Source organism: Hoplias malabaricus, chromosome 10, assembly GCF_029633855.1.
Source record: "Hoplias malabaricus isolate fHopMal1 chromosome 10, fHopMal1.hap1, whole genome shotgun sequence".
NCBI lineage: Eukaryota > Metazoa > Chordata > Actinopteri > Characiformes > Erythrinidae > Hoplias > Hoplias malabaricus.
The window spans coordinates 35,793,617-35,817,704 of record NC_089809.1 but is presented as its reverse complement, the minus strand read 5'-3'; the positions used below and the strand labels follow the sequence as shown (position 1 = coordinate 35,817,704).

The 24,088-nt window shown below is 38.7% G+C and overlaps 1 protein-coding gene across 3 annotated transcripts in view; it reads right to left on the bottom strand.

Moving 5' to 3' along the window:
* The window catches only part of epb41l3a (erythrocyte membrane protein band 4.1-like 3a), a 95,349-nt gene that overhangs the window by 21,099 nt on the left and 50,162 nt on the right, over positions 1 to 24,088 (bottom strand). For all 3 annotated transcript variants that reach the window (XM_066682218.1, XM_066682215.1, XM_066682217.1), the window contains exons 4-13: positions 23,698 to 23,889; positions 14,579 to 14,683; positions 14,424 to 14,466; positions 12,522 to 12,597; positions 11,975 to 12,193; positions 11,456 to 11,543; positions 7,685 to 7,837; positions 7,456 to 7,553; positions 6,572 to 6,747; positions 504 to 718 (exon numbers count right to left, since the gene is read on the bottom strand). In XM_066682218.1, coding sequence (XP_066538315.1) covers positions 504 to 718; positions 6,572 to 6,747; positions 7,456 to 7,553; positions 7,685 to 7,837; positions 11,456 to 11,543; positions 11,975 to 12,193; positions 12,522 to 12,597; positions 14,424 to 14,466; positions 14,579 to 14,683; positions 23,698 to 23,889 — 1,365 coding nt within the window. The remainder of the gene's footprint in view (positions 1 to 503; positions 719 to 6,571; positions 6,748 to 7,455; positions 7,554 to 7,684; positions 7,838 to 11,455; positions 11,544 to 11,974; positions 12,194 to 12,521; positions 12,598 to 14,423; positions 14,467 to 14,578; positions 14,684 to 23,697; positions 23,890 to 24,088) is intronic.

Sequence of the window (24,088 nt, the reverse complement as noted above, 5' to 3'; positions counted from 1 at the left end):
CTTTGGAGCCTCTACTACAAAATGTAACAAAAAACAGCCAGGCAACAGTTTGCAAAACTCGCTATGAACACGCACCTCAAGAAAGAAAATTTTGAAAATGACCTGTTGGCACGCACTAATAGACTGGAATATTTTTTGGAATGCTAAATCAAGCTCCTGATTTCACTGAGCATTTTATAAGCCTGTCTTAATAGGCCTTTTCTCATCACTACACAAGATAACAAGTATCTGCTGGTTTCTATATGTTACAGATTTATTACTGTATCTGCAAATACAATAAAGACGACAACAGCCTCAAATGATTCAAGCTGATATTCTGCCTTTAAACCCCACCGCTATATTTCATATTCAGTGTTCTTGAGTACAGAGACAAAACAGCAGGGAGGGACATGGCCTAGTTATTTACAGTCTACACTTTACAGCATGAAACCAACATAAACTATCAGACTTTAATCGTTATCATTTCAACATTTTCACCAAAACATCAATATGAAGCAATATACCCTTGTGTCTTGTCGAACAGGTGTTGGAGGACTTGGCTGCGAAACCTCTGTGGCCTTCGTCACCTCGTCCTCTTCTTCCACCACAACAACATTTTCTACGAGGACTATTCCTTCTTCTGCTTTCTTCTCCTCTGCCTTCTTCTCTGGCGTAACTGTAGTGATGAGGTCACTCATTGCGATGCCTCTTGCAGCCCCGTACAAAGCCGTGCCCATCTCTGCAATACACACAACACACAGACACATAGATGCACACACACACACACACACACAACACACAGACACATAGACACACACACAGAATGTAATTCAGATTGGTGAGCTTTTCATTCACTGCATAAACATTGCAATATTCACTGTGTGTTTGAAGCATGAATTCTGATGCCACTACACTGCAATCTGTACTAGCACAGCCATCCTGCATTCATTTTCAATCCTGCAGGGTTTAAGGGATCAGCATCAAAGCAAGGGTAAATTACCATACCAAACACATATCCAGAAACACAGCATTTTTTTTTGATCTCTGACAAGAATCACAACCTCAATGTCACACACTAAAACAGTGATTGTGTAACTGTTTTCCACATAACTCTGCATCATTTCACAAGTGCATGTGAAAATACAGTGACTTTTAAACTAGCCTTAACATATGATCTTTTATGTGTGACAGCTCATCAGATGATGATTGTTTTGGACGAAAAAATAATACAGAAATGGATAGAATAATACAGAAATCTTTTATGCAATATCATTTTGTGGAAAAATAAACTTATCCTTATAATTTTTAATGGTAGGTCAAGTTTATCAATATCCACACAGCTAAAACTTTGCTTGAGATCTGTTATTTGCCTAGCATTGCTTTCTTAATTACATTTACTGTTAACTAGATCTTCATTATCTATGCCATGTTTTAAAATCATATATTTTACCACTGTGGCCCTAAACGATGCTCTTACTTATTCCTGGTGCTCTGTCGTATTTTAAAAATGATAAGCTTGTTGAAAAAATTCCTTAGTAAAAAAGTGAAAAAAGTAAAAGGTGACTCCATAAATACTTAATCATACAGTTCAGACAGACTGAGCACTATTCCTATGTAATATAGCATGGTGATACTCTTTGTGTTTACATGCATTTTCATTAGATTTTAGTTTAGATTTATTGTATACATTCTATACATTGCGTAGATTCATTAGATTTTAGTTAAGTTATTTTTACTGCTTCTTTTTATCTTCTCCAATTTACAGTGTCTCAGGCAAAGGTATCAATGTGTTCCTTAGTGTCGCTTGCCTTCTACCGAGATTACGTTTAAGAGGCTATATGCTATGGACTGGTCTCATTTAGGCAAATGTACTACAAAGCTGGATATGCTAAAATGTATATGATTATAACTAACAGATGAAGGGCGGCGTGGTAGCGCAGCAGGTAGGTGTTGCAGTCATACAGCCCCAAGGACCTGAAGTTTGTGAGTTCAAGTCCCACTCCGGGTGACTGTCTGTTTTGTGTGTTCTCCCTGTGTCCGCATGGGTTTCCTCCAGGTGCTCTGGTTCAAAAACACATGTTGGTAGGAGGATTGGTGACTCAAAAGTGTGTGTGTCGCCCTGTGAAGGACTGGCGCCCCCTCCAGGGTGTGTTCCTGTGATTCTAGGTAGGCACCAGACCCACAGTGACCCTGAACTGGATAAGCAGTTACAGACAATGAATGAATAAAACAGATGAATGTGCTACTGTTTTACACTTTTCTTAAACTGTTTTGGTGAGTATGCATATGACCCTACAGTTGTCTGTCCTCATTTCATCCTCAATTAAGTTCTGAAATATGGTCAGCAAGAAAAGAGAGACTTTAAATCACTGACAATCATGAAACTTGTATGACAGTAAGAGATGATAAACTAGCCTAAAAAAAAATTTATTATCTCTACCTCATAAATACTTTCAATGATAGAAAAATATAATGTGTGAAATAGCAATTTTACAGGAACATGCAAAAATGTTTTTGTTTTTTTAAATGTAAGTCATCGTGAACACATTTTATTCCAAGTAATTCTGAAGTGTTTTTTCCAGAAAATACTCAAGGGAGTACAAATGAACAAAATTGTTCTTGTGTAAACAGCAACTCAATAAATAAATGTAGTTACTCCCAACATCTGATGTGCATTTTTTTTGTCTGCTGTAAAATTTTAGGGTCTATGGTATGATTAATTAAAATAATTAAACATTATTTTTAATATGGGCAGGTAGTGTCGCAGTCACACAGCTCCAGGGGCCTGGAGGTTGTGGGTTCGATTCAGATGACTGTCTGTGAGGAGTTGGTGTGTTCTCCCCGTATCCGCGTGGGTTTCCTCCGGGTGCTCCGGTCTCCTCCCACAGTCCAAAAACACACGTTGGTAGATTGGATTGGACAAAAAGTGTCCGTAGGTGTGAGTGTGTGAGTAAATGTGTGTGTTGCCCTGTGAAGGACTGGCGCCCCCTCCAGGGTGTATTCCAGCCTTGCGCCCAATGATTCCAGGTAGGCTCTGGACCCACCGCGACCCTGAACTGGATAAGGGTTACAGATAATGGATGAATGAATGAATGAATGAATTAATTAATTAATTAGTTTTTAATATGTATCAAAATAATTCTGTACGGTGCAGCTATATTCATTATAATAGAAAACATTGATAAGAACTCAGGGGTACAGTAGCTCAAATCAACTTTCCCTACTTTCAGATGCATCAATTCTTCAGCAGATGCCAGTGATTGTAATCTGATTTTCACAGAGCAGGACCACACTGCTAGTGATCACAGTATGAAAGATCAGGCACAGCACGTATGTAAAGAATAAAGTAAAAAAATGATGAGGTAAGCACAGGAGAACTGGAGTTAGCAGTGAGCGGACACATGCTAGGGCAGCAGCTCAATCAGTCAGCAGCATGCAGAGCTGGCTTGATGACAACTGCAGGAGGCCTAATCTGAGGTAGGATAATAGGACCTGGCCAAGTGGTGCAAAAAAAAAAAATAAAAAAAGAAGAAGAATGTACAGAACAGAAAGTAGAGATAATTAAGTAAAAGTTGCATCTACAACCTTCCAAACTGACAAGCTTTTAGGAGCAGTGGGGAGACTGTAGACACAAATGTATCTACCTGTTGGTTTTGTGCCATTCATAGCAGTAAGTGGTTTAGATCCTGGGACTACAGTCGCTGTGTTTTGGGGAATGGTTCGTTGAGCTGAAGAGATTGACAGAAAGTCAACACTAGTAAAACCTGCTGGAACAGTGATAAGACACTGCCCTTATGTGACTAAACAAACCGTATCTTTGACATAAATATAAAGAGTATAGGTAATTTAGATAACATTTTACTATTATTGAACAGTGCACACACCAAGTGCAGTCTTAAAAAAGCAATGCTATCGCCTTTGCCATGTTTGGTTCTTTACTTAAACATTCAATGGGTGGTTCACTGAAGAACCATGTTTGTAAATACAATGTGTTTTAAAGAAATACAAAAACTGCCCTATAATATAACCATTTTACATTAGATGAAGATTTTTCAAGATGCTGTTAACATCTAGCTGTTTTATCCTTGCATATTGCAAATAATCAAGTAATTCCACAGTCTAATCTTTAATTGCAGTGCTGTGCAAACATCAGAGACCATTCAGTTAAAATGGCCGTTAACTACAAATGATTCATTTTCCGTGTGATGGGGAAAAAAGCAGAAAAAACATTATAGTATCAATTTTTAAGCACCTAAGATAATAATGTGGGTGTTAAGTATTTATTTGCTCAGACAAACACTAATCCCAGAATAAATTGAATGATGTTAATACAATACGTATTTTAATTTTTGTCAAAGTGTTTTACTATTTCCAAAGTTCCCCTTTTTCTGACCCAATATTATTTGTACTGATTATCTAAGTTTGATCTAAACTTGATTGGCGCTTGCTCTCTCAAAAAGTGTCAGAAGTTCCTGCTCAGTTTTTGTTTCCTTCTCTGTCATGTGCTTCTTTAGCACACGAATCTGTCTTTGTTTTGTTCCAGTCTCCTCCCTTGTCTCTGCCTTAGCCATTAGTGTTTCCACCTGTGTCTCCTTTGTAATCCTGCCCCCTTGTTATCCCTCCCAGGTGTTCCTTGTTTGTGCTCTTGTGTATTTATACCCCCTTGTGTGCAGTACTCATCTGTCTGGTCTTGTATGTATATGTGAGCTTTTGTGTCTGAATGTTTTTGTATATGTCTACATCAGTTCACTGTCCAAATTCTGTTCAGTTTTGTTCTAGTTTGTGTTTCATCCACTCTGTCCGTGTTTATTTTCTGTATATGGTTTGTTTGGTTTTATTTAAATAAAGTAATTCCTTGCATGTACATCCGCTTCGTCCTCCCTACAACTGTGACAAAGTGTTAAGTACTGTTTATGTGAGAACTACTGTTTCTGTGGTTTACCAATTGTTTTTTCTAGGCTATATCTTCTAATACTTCTTTTTTTGACCTCCAGTTTTTGCCTTATCGTTCTTTGTTGATAATTACATAATATATTAGGGGGAAATTAGTACTTAATATTTTTAGATTTTTTTTTGCCTGGAAATTCATAAAAATACATTAAAAAAATAAAAATAAACAAACATTAAAATTGGTCTCCTGTTCAATTTCTGCATATACCTGATTTAACCTGTTATTACACAACACCAGAAAGAGTAATCTGTACTATCAGGGCTGAAGGCATTTAACTACAGACCTTTCACACAGAAGAACAATCTGATCCTCTTCCCTGACAATCAAAAGTATCATCCATGGCACAAAAACTCTCCTTCATGGAATCCAGAAGCTTCGCTAACAGCAGTAAAATTCAAAACTGCCACTTTAAACCCAAGAGTGACAGGCCACACCAGAGATCAAGTGAAAAAGCTGTTGGCTACCTCTAAGCTCTTGGGGGCACAATAACATTCAAATTTGTCTATTAATTAAAAAAAAAAAAGAAAAGAAAAAAGAGCCTGTGTGCATTTGGAAGTGGAGATTACAATATAACAGTAAGCTGACAATCCCTGAGGCAAGCCTTTCTGTGTCTTGCTCTCGTTAAGGTATTTTGGAGAAAAAAGGTGGTACAATAGAAAGTAGTGGCTCATCAGAGGAGCACCTCCCAGCACAGCAACGAGCGCTTCTCAGTGGAGGAGCCATAAAGCAGGCTGCAGAATGGACGACATTAATGGAAGTCTGGTATAGGCTGATAAAATAGAAAGTCAAGGCTGTGCTGGATGAAAAGGCAATGTGAACACAACGGATAACAATGACACAAACTCCAGTGGGACTGACTGACATGCTGGCATTAGTAGCAGCTCAGATGCGTTTTGGCACTGACTGAGGAACAGCTTGTATCCTTAATACATGTTAGTTCTTGGTTGGTCAAATACAATTTAGCAGAAAAACACTTTTAACAACAGAATATACATATAAACAGAGGATTATTACTAAAGAAATCCAAAAATGTAGAATTTTCTTCATCAGCATAATGCTACTGCAAAGTGATCAGCTAACGACTGGATTTAGCATAGCAGCTTTTTGCTAGTGGACTCTTCACATTATGAATAATAGGGTATATCAGATCTGTGCACATTATACTTTATTAATTCAGGAATAATCTTATTAATCTCTTATCCTTAAAATTTGTAAATTATTCATGAGTTAATTTGTTTTGCTTTTTATGCTTCTGCAATATGCCAATTACAAAATTGAAATGTATAATTCATTTAGGCCCAGCTGAATGTTTCCTGCAACCAAATATCCTTAGTGCTGTCCTACAGACCAGTACCCTGATGAATCGCAGTATTCTGCTGAGTGCTGTGGGCAAGAAGACCAAGCTCAGATGTTCTCCCTGAGCATCTTAAATAGGCTGATGAACGATTGCCAACCCAGAACTGAGAGAACAGACTGAAAACATCACAACCAATCAACAATAATCATAATTTTTTAAATATTTGTTCAGCCTTTCTTTAAATGCAATCAATATTTAATGTCTAGCTTAACTGCACTTAATTAAACAATAATTAACCATTCAACCACAGTTTACAATGTCAGGAAATGAACATTTTTACTAACCTCCATCTAGACTGCGGGACATGGTGTATCGTTTGCTTGTGGAACGCTCAAAGTAGGGGGCTGGACGAACTATCTGTGAACTGGCCCGTCTCGTTTGGACCTGAGTTCTGCCACTATAGCGGAATTTGGACCCGAGGGTCAGGAACTTCTTAGGAGGAGTCTCTGGAGACACCAACCTGGAATTATATTAATATTTGTTCAATCAATTTGATTACCTGCTGGCAAAACCCACTCACAGATCCTGGGAACCCCATTGTGGTTTACTATAATTAAAAAGAGAGCAATCAAAAATCACTCTTAAAAGACTTTGATATGTAACAGTACTGCACTGGTCAAAAGCCAGAAATAATTTCTTACTTTATTTAATTTCTATTCAAAACTTTTATTAAGAACTAGGAGTGCCGTTACTGCAGAAACTGTGAGCGTCATTGGTCATTGTTATTACTATTAATTGTTTTAACATATTTCCTGAGATGTTTAAATTATTTCCTAAGATGAGAAAATCTCTTAGATGCAAAAGGCACAGAAATCATTAGAAGGTAATATAATATGAATATACAAATGTATATAATCGCTGTCCAATAAAAACATGTATCTCCATTTTTGTTCATTTTTAACTTACTACTTTAACTTCATTTGAATACAGCAAATGTCCTTCACACTGTGTGAAAATGTAATGAATGAATGGACCAATAGACATGCTCCAAAATGACTTGGAATAAAATCTTTTTACATTTATCTCCACTGAAAGGTTTTTCCTTCCCCTGTAAAGTTACTATTTTGGGAGACACACGTTTTTAATCAGACAGTGATGACATGTATATATATTTTATTGTAGTGAAAATACATACAATTATATTTCTCACCACTTGAAGATTTCTCACCTGAAGAAAGTGTGATGTTCCACACAAACTTTCCAGAGTCTCTTTGCTGCTCTGTGGTTGGGGAGCTTAAAGCCAATCGTGCTTTCAAACTGCTCAAACTGGGCATTAAGAGAACACAGACAGTGTATTTATACAATGCATTTTTATGTATTCAAATTTACACACACCATAATACACAAACAAAAAAAACACGCATATTATAAACACCCATGTTATATGTTGATTTCACCTCTCCAGGGCGGATTTTGATGTAGAAGTTATTCCTCTTGTAGGAGATCTTGAGGACTTTGGGCCAAGCAAACCTGTTGATGCGCAAGCGGTCACGGTAGATGAGAAGACCAGAGGAACACACTCCTAGCATGATCTCCACCCCCTCTGAATCCTAGGAAAATTATTTGATGAATAAACCTGGCCCAGCAGTTCACAATAGTAACAAAATAATAAATAAAAAAAAAATCTATTGGACATACAGCTGGACTGACGTTTTCTGAGTGGCTCCAAAAAATAACACATTTGATGTTATAGAAATGTCCAGTAAAAACCAGTGGTGGTAAAAAACAACAAGCCTATCAGAAAAGATTTTAACGATGGCTGATCAAAATGCAAAATGACTTTATTTTCAAAGAAATGAAAACAATGTGTTATAGCATTGAAGCGTCAGGTTGACTGGCTAAATGTGAAGACAATTGAATGTGTAACCATTGTTGAGCAGCCCATGAGGTAATTTCCCTGAGAGAGAAAATGCAGTACATATTCAACAAGCAATTTGGAGCCAAATCTGCTCCTTTTCAGAGCAGTGTAAATGTCACTGGTCAGCCCACATCTGTCCTTATGCTTTTGCTGTCTGTTGTACTCGCGTGGCATACACATCTCTGCCAGATTAATTTCAAATGACTGCACATAAAAGAGTATAACTGCACCCTTCACTATGGTTGTTTATTGCAGAATGTTTCAGACATTTAAAACCTGACAAAAAGCCTTTCAAAGATAGATAGCACTTTCACGGTTGACAGGTGCTGAACAAAAAACCTTGCTGCTAGCCATTCAATGCAACATCTCCCCGTTTAATACCATCTGGATTTGTATATGTTAACTGCAATCATTATGAATGGCAATGATAAGCGCACACACACTCAAATGACACATTATAACAATCATTGAAGTAGGGTTTTGGGAAAAAACAATTCTTTATACAACTACAGTGGGTAGATAACACACTGGGATTAACACTACACTACATGTGGTGTTTACTGGGTAATAATGGAGGCTTTACTAAAATCTTTCTCAGTTACCCCTAATAACTGAATAACTGAATATGTGCAGTAAAATGTACAAGTATGTTCAATTTGTGCTTTCTGTGTCATTTTGTTGTACTGCACACAAACAAAAAAGCTACTAAACTTTCTCATGTGTTCATCTTCACATCACAGGGTGTTTCCCCCAAGGGTCCGTTTCCATTGTCTTTCCCAGGCATGTACTTCATTGAACTTTTATTCATTGCACTTATAGTTGCTTCAACTTCACATGCCGGGTCTTAATTCCAGACCCTAATTCATTTTAAACCTTTGTATTCCAAGACCTTTTTTCTACCTTGTAGGTGCACTTACAATGTTTGTACCTTGATGACTAAAGTATCTGTACAGTACAGAGTGTTCCAGCTCAGTAACTGTTTATAATTGTTTTGCTTAATCAAACTGTAAACCGAAACGGCTTCTTTTTACTTATATTTCTATCATGTTTTTATATCTTTAAAATAATACATGGTGAGACAAACAAGTAAAAAGCTGATAATTCTTCTTAAAATCTGTTTGTTTACAAAGTACAACAGAACCACATGAATCATTTTGCACAGTTTAAACCAACATATTTTTGTACTGACTTTAAAGGGTTAATGAGTGGTTCACAAAGCTGATGGAAATGACCCAAAAATCCTTTCTACAGCATGATGCATTTCTATAGTAACACATGACAGGGAACTATGAAGTAAGTGGTCTTTCTCTGGGGAATGTGACCTCTGCATACGAGCATACGGAGAGAAGGAAGTGGTCCACAATAGCACACATGTATTGTGGCCAAACCAGCCGAGGCTCAGACAATGGGACTCTTCAGTCCATGGTCATGCACGAAGACTGGGGGTTAGACAAAAAAACATATACAAACACAAACAAGGACACATAAAAGCACAAATGCAGCCTTACCTCTCCTTTAGCCGGAGACAAGCACTCAAAGAAGCTTCCTACCAACTAGGCCATTCAGTAAAAAAAGGGGAAAAAGAAGAGGGGCTGATCTAACCGAATTGAGGGACAGTTTCCATGCTGATCATTGCTTAGTCTCTGTTTACTTTATTTCATGTGAGACCGCCCAATGACCATTTATGGGATGATAGATGCCTTCTGAAGAACTTCTGACACAATACCAACTGCAGTCAAATTGATTTATAGCTCCCAAATAGTTATGAATGTCCTGAAGGTCACAACCCTGTGCCCACTTTCGGAAATGTAAATGCCAATAATGGCAAAAATATTTAATGTTCCCGTCCTCTATACTCATTGAGTGAATCTGATGTTTTCATTAGCAAATTAAATTAAATATATTAACACAAAGAATATGAAGCAGTATGAGAATAACCTAATGTACCCTAGACTGATTTGAATTTTACTGCATTTGAAGCCTAGTAGATATACAATGCAATTTCAGAAAGACAGTTCTCTCCATCTTCCAGCTCCCCTTTCTGCCTATCAGACCAAATTCCATGGAGAAACCGCTACACTATTCAAATACTAATCACATTTGCTTTAATGACTACTGTCTGCTGAGACGTTCTGTAGTTGGAGAGTGATACTGTTTGCACATACAGATTTTTAGTAAAAGTAGCTTCCCTAAACTCATCAAAATGTTGTCTACTTAAGAAAAGAGTATAGATGCCAGTGCAATCCTTTCTATATTGTTATCATACCACTGCTAGATTAGTTACAGCATTTACACATATTAAAGACCAATCATATTATCAGTTATCACAATTAGTACAACGACTATTATACACTTTATAGATTTACTATTATACACTTTATTTAAAAACCAATAAATTGCCAAGGTTAGTTTGATCTCTTTAGGTTAGAAACTTTTAATGTCAGTCATTTAATATTCATGTGCCCACAAGAACAAGATAATTAACTGCTTAGAAACATTAGTATTTTTCTGGAGTTCTAAAACTTTCTAGATTTAATTCTAGATTTAGCTTTTTATTTTTATTTTGAAAAGCTGTACCTGTTTACTCTTCTTCTCTGAGGCCTTGCTATGTTCTGAAAAAAATACAGCTCAAACAGTAACATGGCACAAATAAATGTGCCACGGTGCCTTGCCAAAAGGTGCCATTGCTGTACTACTCAATTAAAGGTGATTACCTAGTCTGAAAGGCCTTTAGGCACAAAATCCCACTGCAGCACAGAAGACGATGCAACCAACCGACAAAAACACAAATAAAACAATAAATAATTCTGAACATAAACACTTATAAGCTGTCGCTTATACAGGATTTGAAGAGGACTGTAATTGAAGGATACAAAATCATTAACATTAAGGGGAAACAAACATACATTATGCAGACATGCTTCACAGGAATAAATGATCAAACTTAGAGATGATTTAGGGGCCATATAGTGTCCCTGTCCATGAATGTATATTTGGGTCACCATTCTATATTCTGCCTTTTATGCTTTAGATGTTGTAGCATCTGTATTTTCAGGTTAGATATTCAAAAGCAGCTCTATGAAGCTTGAGGGGTAAATAGAGGCTAGATTTGGTCCTGCCATGGGAAGAGCTGTACTAGGCCCTGAAAATGTGTTGGTAGAGCAACCTGCCAAAACCCCAAATGGTTCAGACAATTGGAAGGGGCGTCAAAGCTGAGTCATGCTACAAACTACTGAAATTCTCATGTTGAATGTTCCTCAGAGAGACGGTAAGGTGTATCAGTTGAAGAAGATATGAGTGGACTCTGTACCTTGGCGTGATGAAGATCCACTCCATACATAGACAGCTTTTTTACATTTTCCAGGAAGTGCATCTCAGCCTCAGCTGGCGTCATTCCTCTGATGAAAAACAGAGAATGTTACAAAGTTTTTAAAACACTACTGGCTGTTTCAGGACCACTTTTATCTTGTTTGAATAAAGGCATTAAGGACTAAACTTAGTTAAATCACCCCCCCCCCCTCCACCACCACCCAACCACAGCTGTTTTATTTCTATATTTTACCAGAAGGATTGGATCAAATTCATCCATAGAAGATTAAAAGATATGAAATATATTGAACCATGCCTTGCAAAATCATATCTCATTTCTGACTATAGTGCCTACCCCTAAAGTTTACCAAAAAAAAACATTTTTTGAATGTTAAATTTAGCTCACATTAAATAATGTAGTACAAGTTGTATCATCCAAATTGGATATCATTATATTTTATACTTGTTAACCCTTAAAAATAACTGTAAAATAAGTGAAATAAAAGATGTTGAAGCGCACTTGTAGTTCTTGTGGAGGTCCATGACCTTCTCTTCCAGCTCCTTGGTCTGGTGCGGCGCAAACCGAAACTCGCTGACATATTCTGTGCCATACTCATCTGGATCATAATCTCCCAGCTCTGACTGGACTGTGTATGAACCAAGCACTGTGTGTGTGGCGAAGGAGCATGGCAGTCGGCCAGAAACAACATCATCTCTCAATTGCAGACACAGGTAATACCTGAGACATAAAGCAATACAGACAGACAGACAGACAGCAGCTGAATGAGGACAGGTACAAGCTTAAAGAAAGCAGCAGAATAAAAGAGGTTACATATCAGCTGTTCTGCCAGAATTCATTGAGGGTGAAGAGCTCAACTAATTAAAGAGTGACAGTCACAGTATTTCCATTGAATTACCGTAATATATTACATTACTTTAGTACAATAAAATAGACACAGAGTTAATAGCCCTCTGTCTCAGTCAGTTTGCCTACTTGCCATTACTCCGTGGGCTTTATTTGAGCAAGAACATGAAATGCCTGCAGTGACGTGCGGAAAAGCTCTGACCTTGTGATGTCCTCAGACAGCTGAGCAGGGTCTGGAGGATAAAACTTCACATTGAAGGAGAAATTCCAGGCCACTCCTGCACAACAAATAGAAAAACAACAACAACGACAACCACATGACTTTGTGGTACCTAAAAAAAATGCTGACATTCATTCATTCATTCATTATCTGTAACCGCTTATCCAGTTCGGGGTCGCGGTGGGTCCAGAGCCTACCTGGAATCATTGGGCGCAAGGTAGGAATACACTCTGGAGGGGGCGCCAGTCCTTCACAGGGCAACACACACATTCACTCACACCTACGGACACTTTTGAGTCGCCAATCCACCTACCAACGTGTGTTTTTGGACTGTGGGAGGAAACCGGAGCACATGGAGGAAACCCACGCAGACACAGAGAGAACACACCAACTCCTCACAGACAGTCACCCGGAGGAAACCCACGCGGACATGGGGAGAACACACCAATTCCTCACAGACAGTCACCCGGAGCGGGAATCGAACCCACAACCTCCAGGTCCCTGGAGCTGTGTGACTGCGACACTACCTGCTGCACCACCATGCCGTCTTGCTGACATTCAGTTTATCCAATTTTTATTTGGGTCTTTTATTTGAGTACTCCCAACTACCCTAATTTAAATGTACACCCATCTTTGCAAATACCTTACTAGTCGTTTTTCTGTCTATAGTCTTTTCTCAGTAAAGGCTTCTTGAAAGCTATGGACTACAGTGTATAGTTGTTTTCTCTCAGTGGCTAGGTACGCAGAAACACCTGTGAATCTTTTGCATTTGAAGCAAGACTCCATCTAATCTATAAACAATAATCTTTGTTCAAAATTTTTAACTTGAATGGTAGGTGTAATAAGAAATTAAATACATAAAAGCTGGTTCCTCACATTTGCACAGAACTGTAAATATAACATTGTGTGTAAATGTCTAGTTCATGTTGTTATACAATGCATCAATATTCCTGCACAACGGTTTAAAAGGACGCCCATTTTCTGTTTCCTTCAGATACTAAAAGATGGAGGAACATGCTTAGATCTCTTTAGTCCCAAACAAGCCCTTTAATGGACAGCCGCAGACAGGCTGCCCATTAAATCCATTATTTACTCAGAAAGCATGCTAGCCTTTTAAAAGCCAAATAGTTGAGTGACAAGATTACATATAATTTCAGATTGACTAGGCTTTCCAAACCAACAAAATTACATGCATCAAAACTGATCTGTGATTGGAGTTTCAATTTACATGGGATCAAGCTCTAGTTTTGTTGCTTGTCAGGCATCGTGATTACATTTCTGAATCCTAGCTCTCTGAAATAAGGCAACTCCCTTAGAAAGGATTTAGACTAAACATGTTTAAAAAAGAACCATCACTGAGTGAAAAAGACATCTTATATATTAAATACAACACATTTCTTTTGAGGGCGGCACAGTGGCGCAGCAGGTAGTGTCGCAGTCACACAGCTCCAAGTCCCACTCTGGGTGACTGTCTGTGAGGAGTGTGGTGTGTTTTCCCTGTGTCCGCGTGGGTTTCCTCTGGGTGACTGGATGTGAGGAGTTTGGTGTGTTCTCCCCGTGTCCGCATGGGTTTCCTCCGGGTGCTCCAGTTTTCTCCCACGGACCAAAAACTCACGTTGGTAGATGGATTGGCGACTCAAAAAGTGTCCGTAAGTGTGAGTGTGTGAGTGAATGTGTGTTTGTGTGTCGCCCTGTGAAGGACTGGCGCCCCCTCCAGGGTGTGTTCCCGCCTTCCGCCCAGTGATTCCAGGTAGGCTCCAGAACCACCGTGAACAAAAACTGGATAAGCGGATACAGACAATGAATGAATGAATGAACATTTCTTTTGAGTAACAAACCTGGAAATTGATCATTGTTTAATAAAAAAAAATAAAAAAAAATTACCTCTAATCTGCTTCTTCATTTCTTTGGCTGGATCCAACCAATTCTGCAAACAACACACAAAAAAAGCCTGCATTTATCTTTTTATCGATGTATTTTTGTAAAGATACATTTTAATCTATTGTATTGTTATGTATTGACATACTTATAACTCCTACCTTTTGATTCTCTGCATCACGGAATGTGATACCAAAGTAGTCCCTCTCCAGGAGGTTCAGATGCTCGCAGACTTTATCAAAAAGCACCTGACCTTTGTCCCGCTTCTGTGAAGAATAAAAACCTGTGTTAAATCCACTCCTTTTACTGTCACAGTGAATTATTTTATCCACAGTGAAGCAATTGAGATTATGCACTTGTCACAATGCATTAATTAAATGAGTTTGAAAAAACCACTTCAGGCATTAGCATTACTTGTCATGCATAACATCAGGAATTGTTTTGTGTTGTCTGTTAAAATACTAAAACCCTTACGCTGAACATAAATGCAGTGTCAGGATATAGTTGAGGTTATCATTATCATCACCGTCATCCACAGCACATAGTACAAAAGATCCAATTACGAGCGAACTAAACAACCAAGATAAAGACTTGAGTGTGTCCACTGAATTCATAATCAAGCTATGATAACATCAACGCGCTATGACTTTCTCATAATGAAGCTTCCCAAATTATGCTGCTTTATGCAAATATTTGGGTTATGAATATATTCAGGAGGTCTATTTGTATGTAACCCATTCTCTCCAACCGAAAGAAACCCCAGAGATACCGAATAACCAAAGCCTAATGTAAGATCAGACTTCAGTTCTTTGAATAGGGCTGTTTAGGACAAATATGGCATTAGTGTTTAACAGAGCAAATGAGGGGGAAAAAATACAGTTCCCACAAAAACACACACACATATTTGATCAAACAACAGGGAATTATATCCACTGTGTATTACAGGAACAACATTAATTTCCAATATTTTACCACATGAAAATGGTTGGGTTTTCTAAATGAGAAGTAAAAATAAGGAGAGTAAGTAGAATGTAAGTAGGTAAAGAAACCGCTCAGATTATATTCACTCTGAGAAACTGCCTAAATATTTCAATAAGGAAGTTAAACATTTATGATAATTCATCATAATCCATTGCAGTTTGGTAGTTAATCACAATAAATCACATTAATATAATTCAATGAAATGTGACTCTGAAGAATTACAACTCCGTTTAAACAGCAAGTGCATTTCTTATAGCTTTAGGGGGAGGACAAACTGTGACAACAGAAATTTTTTACATTTTTATTTATGCAACACTATTATATATACCTAATGTTTTCAACTTTTATTTACATTGACAGTAAAAATGGCTGGATGTTCTAACTAAGGACTGAATATATCACACGTGTATAATCAATGGCCCTAACTATTTCACAGCTGTAGCCTCTCACTCTCGCTGGCAAAGCTGATATATTAGAGGTAGAGTGGAGGCTCTCAAGGGGAATTGAAGGTTTCCAATTCCCTTTATTGCATTCATCCAAAGTGACTTACAATTCTAATCATATTGTAGTCTTGCACAAAGACTTTTGCTAGTATATCCTGGTGTGCTTGTCCAGGCTGGGAATCAAAAACCATTGTCTTCTGTACAGAAGAAAGCTATTGAGCCCACTACGCTATAGCTACTACCAAACCACATTTTGCTTTGCAGTTGTTTTTGAATTTGTCGACATACTGCATATCTACATTTAAAAAAAAAAAGACATACACTTGCTGGGATTCAGCCTATGGCTAGTTTTATCGGTAAAACTGGGAAAATACATTAGCGGTCTACAATGTATTAATGAATTAATAACTTGTTAATCGTTAGTCACTCATTCAAAATACATAAACTCACAGAGCAACTAAAAACAATCTTTGCAATGTGTTATAGTTGTATGCCTCTCCCACATCTTTCCAACTCATAGGAATTTCAGAAACCATCTACTGCTCATTAACATAATAAGCAATCCCTTAAAGTTTATTAATATTCATTAGCTGATATGCATACCTTATAAAATGTTTTTTTTTTCTTTAAACCATATTTAACCCACCTAAAATAAACAATTAACAAACAGGCCAATAATAATAATAAAAAAAGAAGATAAACATTGGCAAATACATTAGAAAACCCTCATTACACACATTCACTATGAGCTGTGCACACCTGGGTATAAGGGCTCTTCAGAGAGCTGTTGGGGGTTTGGCGAAAAATAATTCGCCCCATTGGCTATGGCACGTTTTGTCTTTGGGGGAACAAATGGAATTGATTTAGGTGCCTATTTGCAGCCAGCAATGGCACATTTTCAGTGGGGTTACATCACAACAAAGCTCTGCCAAACATTACTTGAGACACACATGCTTGCACTGTAGGATGATTGCAACCATGGGCCAATCACATTATAAAAACATGCAAATAGAATATATGTGACAAAAAAAGCCCTTGTGACTATAAACTGCTTCTACAAATAGGATGAGATTCTGTCACTACCATTTTCTCAGTGTTTTAGAAATGCTTTCAATCTAAGAAGTATTCAAGTTACAGGAGAATTTTTGTGTGTTTTTTTTTACAATGCAGCTCAAATAATGCTATTATAATCCACTATAGACAACCTTGAAAATGATTTTTCTCTCTTTTACTCAGCTGTATTCAACATTGCCTTGGAATATTCAAGCATTAAATTACAATTTGACACTGGCTGATCTCACATAAAGCCTTCATAAGGGTCAGTGTATGAGGGATATTTACTGGGTTAGACACAGTCAGAAACAGAGATTTTGTCTAGATCAGGCCCCCTGCCTCCCTCAGAGATCCAGTCTAAAGCACACAGAGAGGGCAGAGTGTGGGGAAAGGCTGTTCTCCTCCACTGCACGCCTCTTCTCATCGTCCCTTTTTCCAGACAACTAATAAAGCCATCAGTTGCTCAGAGTGTGCTAAAAGGCTGGGGGCCAGGATTAGACACTAGAATCAGCTTTCTACAGCGTGAAGCTGCTCCTCACCACCATAAGCTGCTATTAGCCGCAGGCATTAGCACCTAGTGCTAATGTAGCTCATTCAAAGCAGTTCCACACACAGAAGAATGACTCAAGTCTGCTAGGCTTATAGTATACATTACAGAAACTAGGATGGCAGACTGTGCTGCGTACTTAAACTTCAAACACTTTTTCAGCTGAAATTATTCAAGCTGCATGTCACTACAGTTGAAAGAATATCTCTTGAACTTTATGAGCGCAGTAAATATATTTCCTATGCACAGCGCAGACAGAAAACTAGCTGTTAAATCTGACAATGCACCAATGCAGCTACAGTTCTGTTCATGTATATAATTCATTGCAAACCATACTTTCTCCTAAATCTCACTGACAATCGTGTGCAATGCTAAATAGGATCTGGATATGGTTTGAGCAGAGTTTTGGGGACATATTTAGGGGTTTTTATGGTTTGTTAGCAATGTCTTCTTCATAGTCCCATTGCACAACATTTTTGTTCATGACTGAATACAGTGGAACCTCTACCTACGAACTTGATCCGTTCCGTGACCCGGTTCGTAAGTGGAAAAGTTTGTTTCTCGAGTCAATTTTCCCCATTTAAAATAATGGAAAAGCAATTAATGCGTTCCAGCCCCTACCCCGAAAATCACCCTTTTTGCACTGATATATGTTTAAAACACTCTCAAATTAGTAAAAAAAAAATACATGTAGCGTTACTAAAAATAAAAAAGAAATACAGTGGTAACAGTAATAAAAAAGAAATAAAGTTTTAAGTGGTTACACATCGCTACCTTGAAGACGTGACGACTGGCTGGAGGAGTAACACAGGCACTGGCTGTATGACGGGAGGTGGGGGGTGGGTGGAATAACGGAGAGTAGGCGGTGAACGTGGGGAGACGAAGCATAGATACGGCTTAACTTAGCACGAATTTCGATGTCTGTTATTTACACTAATGCTAAATTGCTAAAACTACAATGTGCTAATCTTAAAAGCTCACTCAAGTCTGGGCGCGCTGGGAGACTCACCTATTGGGGTCAGTGGCCATTTCCAGCCGCCGGCTCGGTGGAGGCTCGGGTTCGTTTCTAGAGTCATGGTTCGTCAAAATATTCAATTGCCCAGTTTGTTAGTATAGGCGTTCGTTAGTAGAGGTTCCACTGTATTACATAAGTACATAAAGTAAATCGTTTTATTCCAAGTCATTTTAACATTTTAATGCGTTATATTCACATGAAGTCAGGGACTTTAGTCAAAGTCTTTACATGCTACATTTCAACACATTCTCTGCTTCAGCCTATAAAGGACTGAATCCAGACATGGTAAGAAGAGATTACAAGCTCAAGATGCATAATCCTTAACAAATTCACCACCAGCACCACTGAAAAGCTCTTTGGTCTCATGACTTGATCCCTTATTGATAATCATTCAGCAGTTAAAAAACATCACTCCTGATTTAATTAGAGATAATGGGTATCGTTATTCAGACAAACCATAAACTGTATCTGTTCCACTAGAAGAAGAGGGGAACCCCACCCCCCCCACATCAAGAAATATAGTAATGAAGATTGGACAGACATCCAGTAGATTCTTAGTCTAGCTCTTGGTGTACCCTTGTCCTGTATGGGTCAGAGTTTACTCACCTGATTTAACTCAGGAATTGCCTATTAATTGGCTGACATGTTCAATAACACCTACAACTAATCACTGTACCTCTTGCCCTTTTTTTTAGGTCCATTATTTTGTCTTTATCAGGAACAAATAGATGCTGTACTAATAATTGTCTTTTCTCTAATCTTTTTTCTTTTTAGGAGAGCTGGAGAGCACTTGCTATTTGGAACAAATTTACTGCACACACCTGGTTTAATGCCTTATTAACATACGAGCCAGAAGGTTCACTACTGTCTACCAGATGTAAATAAGATTGTATAACAAAAGAAGAGGCTCCCTCTCGTACATCATTGCATCTTCTGCTTCCCTATCACAGAGCAATTTATTTATTGTGTGCCTGTATCTACAGCTTTGAGGTACCACATATTTTAATATAATTATATACCAAATAACACAGAGACAATTTACATACTACATAGCAAATTTGTGTTTCCTGTTAGTTTCAGGGCGGCATGGTGGTGCAGCCGGTAGTGTCGCAGTCACACAGCTCCAGGGACCTGGAGGTTGTGGGCTCGAGTCCCGCTCCGGGTGACTGTCTGAAGAGTGTGGTGTGTTCTCCCTGTGTCTGTGTGGGTTTCCTCCGGGTGCTCTGGTTCCCTCCCTGCTCTGGTTCCCTCCCACAGTCCAAAAACACACGTTGGTAGGTGGATTAGCGACTCAAAAGTGTCCGTAGGTGTGAGTGAATGTGTGAGTGTGTCTGTGTTGCCCTGTGAAGGACTGGCGCCCCCTGCAGGGTGTATTCCCGCCTTGCGCCCAATGATTCCAGGTAGGCTCTGGTCCCACCGCAGCCCTGAACTGGATAAGTGCTTACAGATAATAAATGAATGAATGAATGAATGAATGTTAGTTTCAATGTCAAAACAAGACAAAAACAATGCAAACATGTTCATCTTTCCTTTCCGAAAAAAATGCAAAAACACTATTTATATCAGATGTGAACCATAATAAAAATCTTCTCTTTTACTTTCAAACACATGGAATTAACTGAAAGTTTGGATTCTGCGTTTCTGAAAACATGTCTCTGCTTGTTTCAATGAGCTATGAGTGAAAAATAACAGAGATAGACCATGATTTTAGATGCGAAGAACCTTGTCCTTGTAACTCACTCACTGTTAGGAATTGCACTGGAAGGGGTGCTTTTTCACACATACTATAAAAGCCTGCCGCACAAGAGAGGGCTATTGTGCCTTGCATCGAAACACTGTGCCATTTTTATTGCTGGTGATTAATGATTTCTGTGGCATAATAAAAGCACAAGATCTGAATTACATAAATGGAAAACATTGCTTCTCACAGCTTTATTTGTCACAGCCCTTGTCCATGAGTCAGGATATTTACTGCCACTGTTAGTTAACATAGATTTAGTGCAAATAACCTTTGGGTCAGAGCTGTAATGTGACTAAATAGCTATCTTCAGTCATAGTCACTAATAAATAGAGCATTCTATAAGCACTACAGCATCTGCAAAAACAGACAGGCTGTATCTCTCTTCACAAACACACAAATGAGTAATTAAAAAAAATCACAGAATGAATTACACATGCCAACAAATGCTCAAAACACACACACACACACACACACACACACACACACACAAACACAATGCAGTCTGTGATGCTTAATCATCTTCCTGTTGGAAGCAAATACTAATCTGGCCAAATCCAGTGCCAGAGGCTAAAACAGCTCGAAGTAGATTGGTTCCCAGTTCTTGGCGGAGGTCGTTTAGCGCTCTGCATTGTCCTACTCAGACAGCAAGGCAGTAAACGCACAAATCGACAGATTTATGCTCCCTGACCAATGGGGCTCATTTCTACAAAAACAGTAGGGTGGAAAATCCTTTGAGAGCCTTGAGTTCATTTACTTGGCATTGAGGAAGGTGGCCTGTGATGGGAGACGGCATTCAGAAATCTCTAAAACCAAAAGAGATCTCAAGTATCTCCTTTACTCTCATAGTCGCATTCATGGTATCATTGTGAATAAAACTATTACAGACACTGCTCTGAGAATCTGTAATTACATATTTGATTTGATTTGACTCCATACAATGCAATTCAAAATAAAGCCGTTTCAAGACGTCAAAATTAAGGCTTGAACAAATCATCCCAATCCCGCCACTCAGAACAGATGCACAATGCTTTTAATTTGCATCTTAGCACATTAGATTTTTCTCAACACTTGATAAAGAGAGAAGCCAATGAGAAAACCAGCCTGGATTTATTATATAAGCTTATATGCATTAGTAGAGTCACGCACAAATTAAATATGCATTGAAATAGTGAACAGTCACAGAGTGCAGGTGCTGTCATAAGATAAATACACTATTGCCTGAGGAATTTGTCACTCCATTTCAACATTTCAGCAGTTCAGCAGTGGAAAAAAACCATGGAGGACTTTCTTTTGCATCAGTCTTTCAACAAAATGATGAAAATTTGTTTATATCCTTAAGTTCATGATAATACATTTATTTCCATATATAGGTATCACCAGGTAAACTGTCCTATTTACCCTATTAGTGGCAATAGTCACAAAGTCAAAAACATTGAAATTATGTTAGGCTTTGGACAAGCAAGTAAGCTTCAAACTAATGTTGTGTCCTCCTTTTGAAAATACCTTAGCTGTATAACCTCTATGTTCCACCAGAGGGCAGTGTAGAGCCTGCATTCCCCTCTCAGGTTCTAATGAGTAAAAGAATAAAGATGTTGAGGGAGGTGAAAGCGCAGTTCCTTCACTTCCCTCCCTTGTAACCGTTTCCTGGCTGGTTCTGGGGATCAAACTAGCGATCGTCTGGTCCCAAGCTCGCTTCTCTACATTTTAGACCACAATTGCTGTTTGATGTCATCTAACAAACTCACTCTGAGCCAAAATAGTAACAGTACATGAAATAATCTCTTTATTACCAGCCTAAAAAGGTTGGCTGATCAATATCAACAATGCTCCAAAGACATCGCTCCTTGACTGAATATTTTGTGAGGAACAAAAGCACAACAGAAAACCCTGCATTTACAATTTTTTAAAAATTAAACGTTCTTCACTTTTATCCACGTTCTGCACTTGCTTTTTTGCTCGTCATTCTGTCGATTTTATTCCTGTGCTTTTGTGGCATTTTATTCTTGTCTGTGTATTTCTGGTCTGTTCTGGTCTTCCGTCGGTTTCTCTGCCTTGTGTTCCCTGCTCTAGTCACATCCCACACCTGTGAGGTGTGGCTGGTCATCGGACTGATATTCTGTTAATGTTTAAAACTCTGTGTTTCCGTCTTAGCCTCCTGAGACCCAGACTTTTGCTTGCTGTGCATTTTTAATTTCTCCTAGTTATTTGGGATTAGTAGGACCTAACGAGTAAAAAAAAACTAAACTTTGTCTTTGCACAGGAAGTCGTTTTTGCAAAGAACAATGTCCTCATATAGGGACAGTAGTTTATTTTAACTTTCAAAAAATCAGAAGTGCCCAATTAGTCCAACTTAATTTCAGCTTTCTACAGTAAGTAAAAACAATGTCCTCATATGCATTGAGCAATTGTTCTGCTTTTGACATTGAAACTCTCCATGTAATGATAAAATGAAGCACAACCAGTGACGTAATGTTGTCCCAATGTCCTCAGAGGAATACTTCATTTTTATGGATGTTGTAGCTTCCTATCATTGCTAAAATATGTCAAAAATGCATGACATATGAAGCTAGAGATGTTCATTCATTCATTATCTGTAAGCACTTATCCAGTTCAGGGTCACGGTGGGTCCAGAGCCTACCTGGAATCATTGGGCGCAAGGTGGGAATACACCCTGGAGGGTGCGCCAGTCCTTCACAGGGCAACACACACACACACACACACACACACACGACACTTTTGAGTCGCCAATCCACCTACCAACGTGTGTTTTTGGACTGTGGGAGGAAACCGGAGCACCCGGAGGAAACCCATGCAGACACAGAGAGAACACACCAACTCCTCACAGACAGTCACCCGGAGGAAACCCACGCAGACACAGGGAGAACACACCACACTCCTCACAGACAGTCACCCGGAGGAAACCCACGCAGACACAATGAGAACACACCAAACTCCTCACAGACAGTCACCCGGAGCGGGACTCGAACCCACAACCTCCAGGCCCCTGGAGCTGTGTGACTGCGACACTAACCTGCTGCGCCACCGTGCCGCCCAGCTAGAGATGTTGCTGTACATAAATAATCTAGTTTCAAACATAAAATTTATTGAGCATTTTTACCTGGCCCATGTTTCTGTTTGAACTGGCTGTAGAAACTTTTGATTTTTCTTGTTTTCAGTCAATTGAGTGTAATGTTGTCACGTGACCACTAGGTGGTAAGGGCACTGTCTCCATATGAGACGAAAGGGTCAACGTTTAAACGTCACGGTGCAGAGAAGCAGAAATGTTCGCATATAAGGACACAGGGTCTCAAGAGACTAGTACTGACCGTCATTGTTATTATGCTGCTGTTCATGTGTTTACACACATTTATGCTCCGTACATTGTGTAGTGTTTTTGATCCCGTCATGTTTTTCATTTGTGTAAAATAATCCAAATTTGCATCTGCATCCAGTCTCCTCACCTCGTCCATCAGTAATGAAATACAGGAACCCCCGCTTACCTCCACCACACAGGTGTATTCCGAGCCATCCAGGAGCGTAACTTTACACTGCATGTTTTTGGGCTTCTTGGTCACCTTGACCGGAGATCTAGAGAGCTTGCTGGAGGAGGACCTGTGGGAGGTGAGGTCGTCCTCGGCCACCTGCTGATCTGCTTTCCCCTGTGGGACACCTCCTGCCTCTCTTGCGCCGTTCTAGGCATCGGTGAGTAAACAAAGAAAACAGTTCAGTTTTCCAAACCACACGGACATTCTTCACTGCAGAGTGCGCTATATTGACAGTTATTTCTTACACTTTACTACTTTAATATTCATTTAAATATTAATTACTTGCTTATGTAACTAATTGCATATACATGAAATGTACATTGTGCATCAAAAGGGGAAAGTCTGA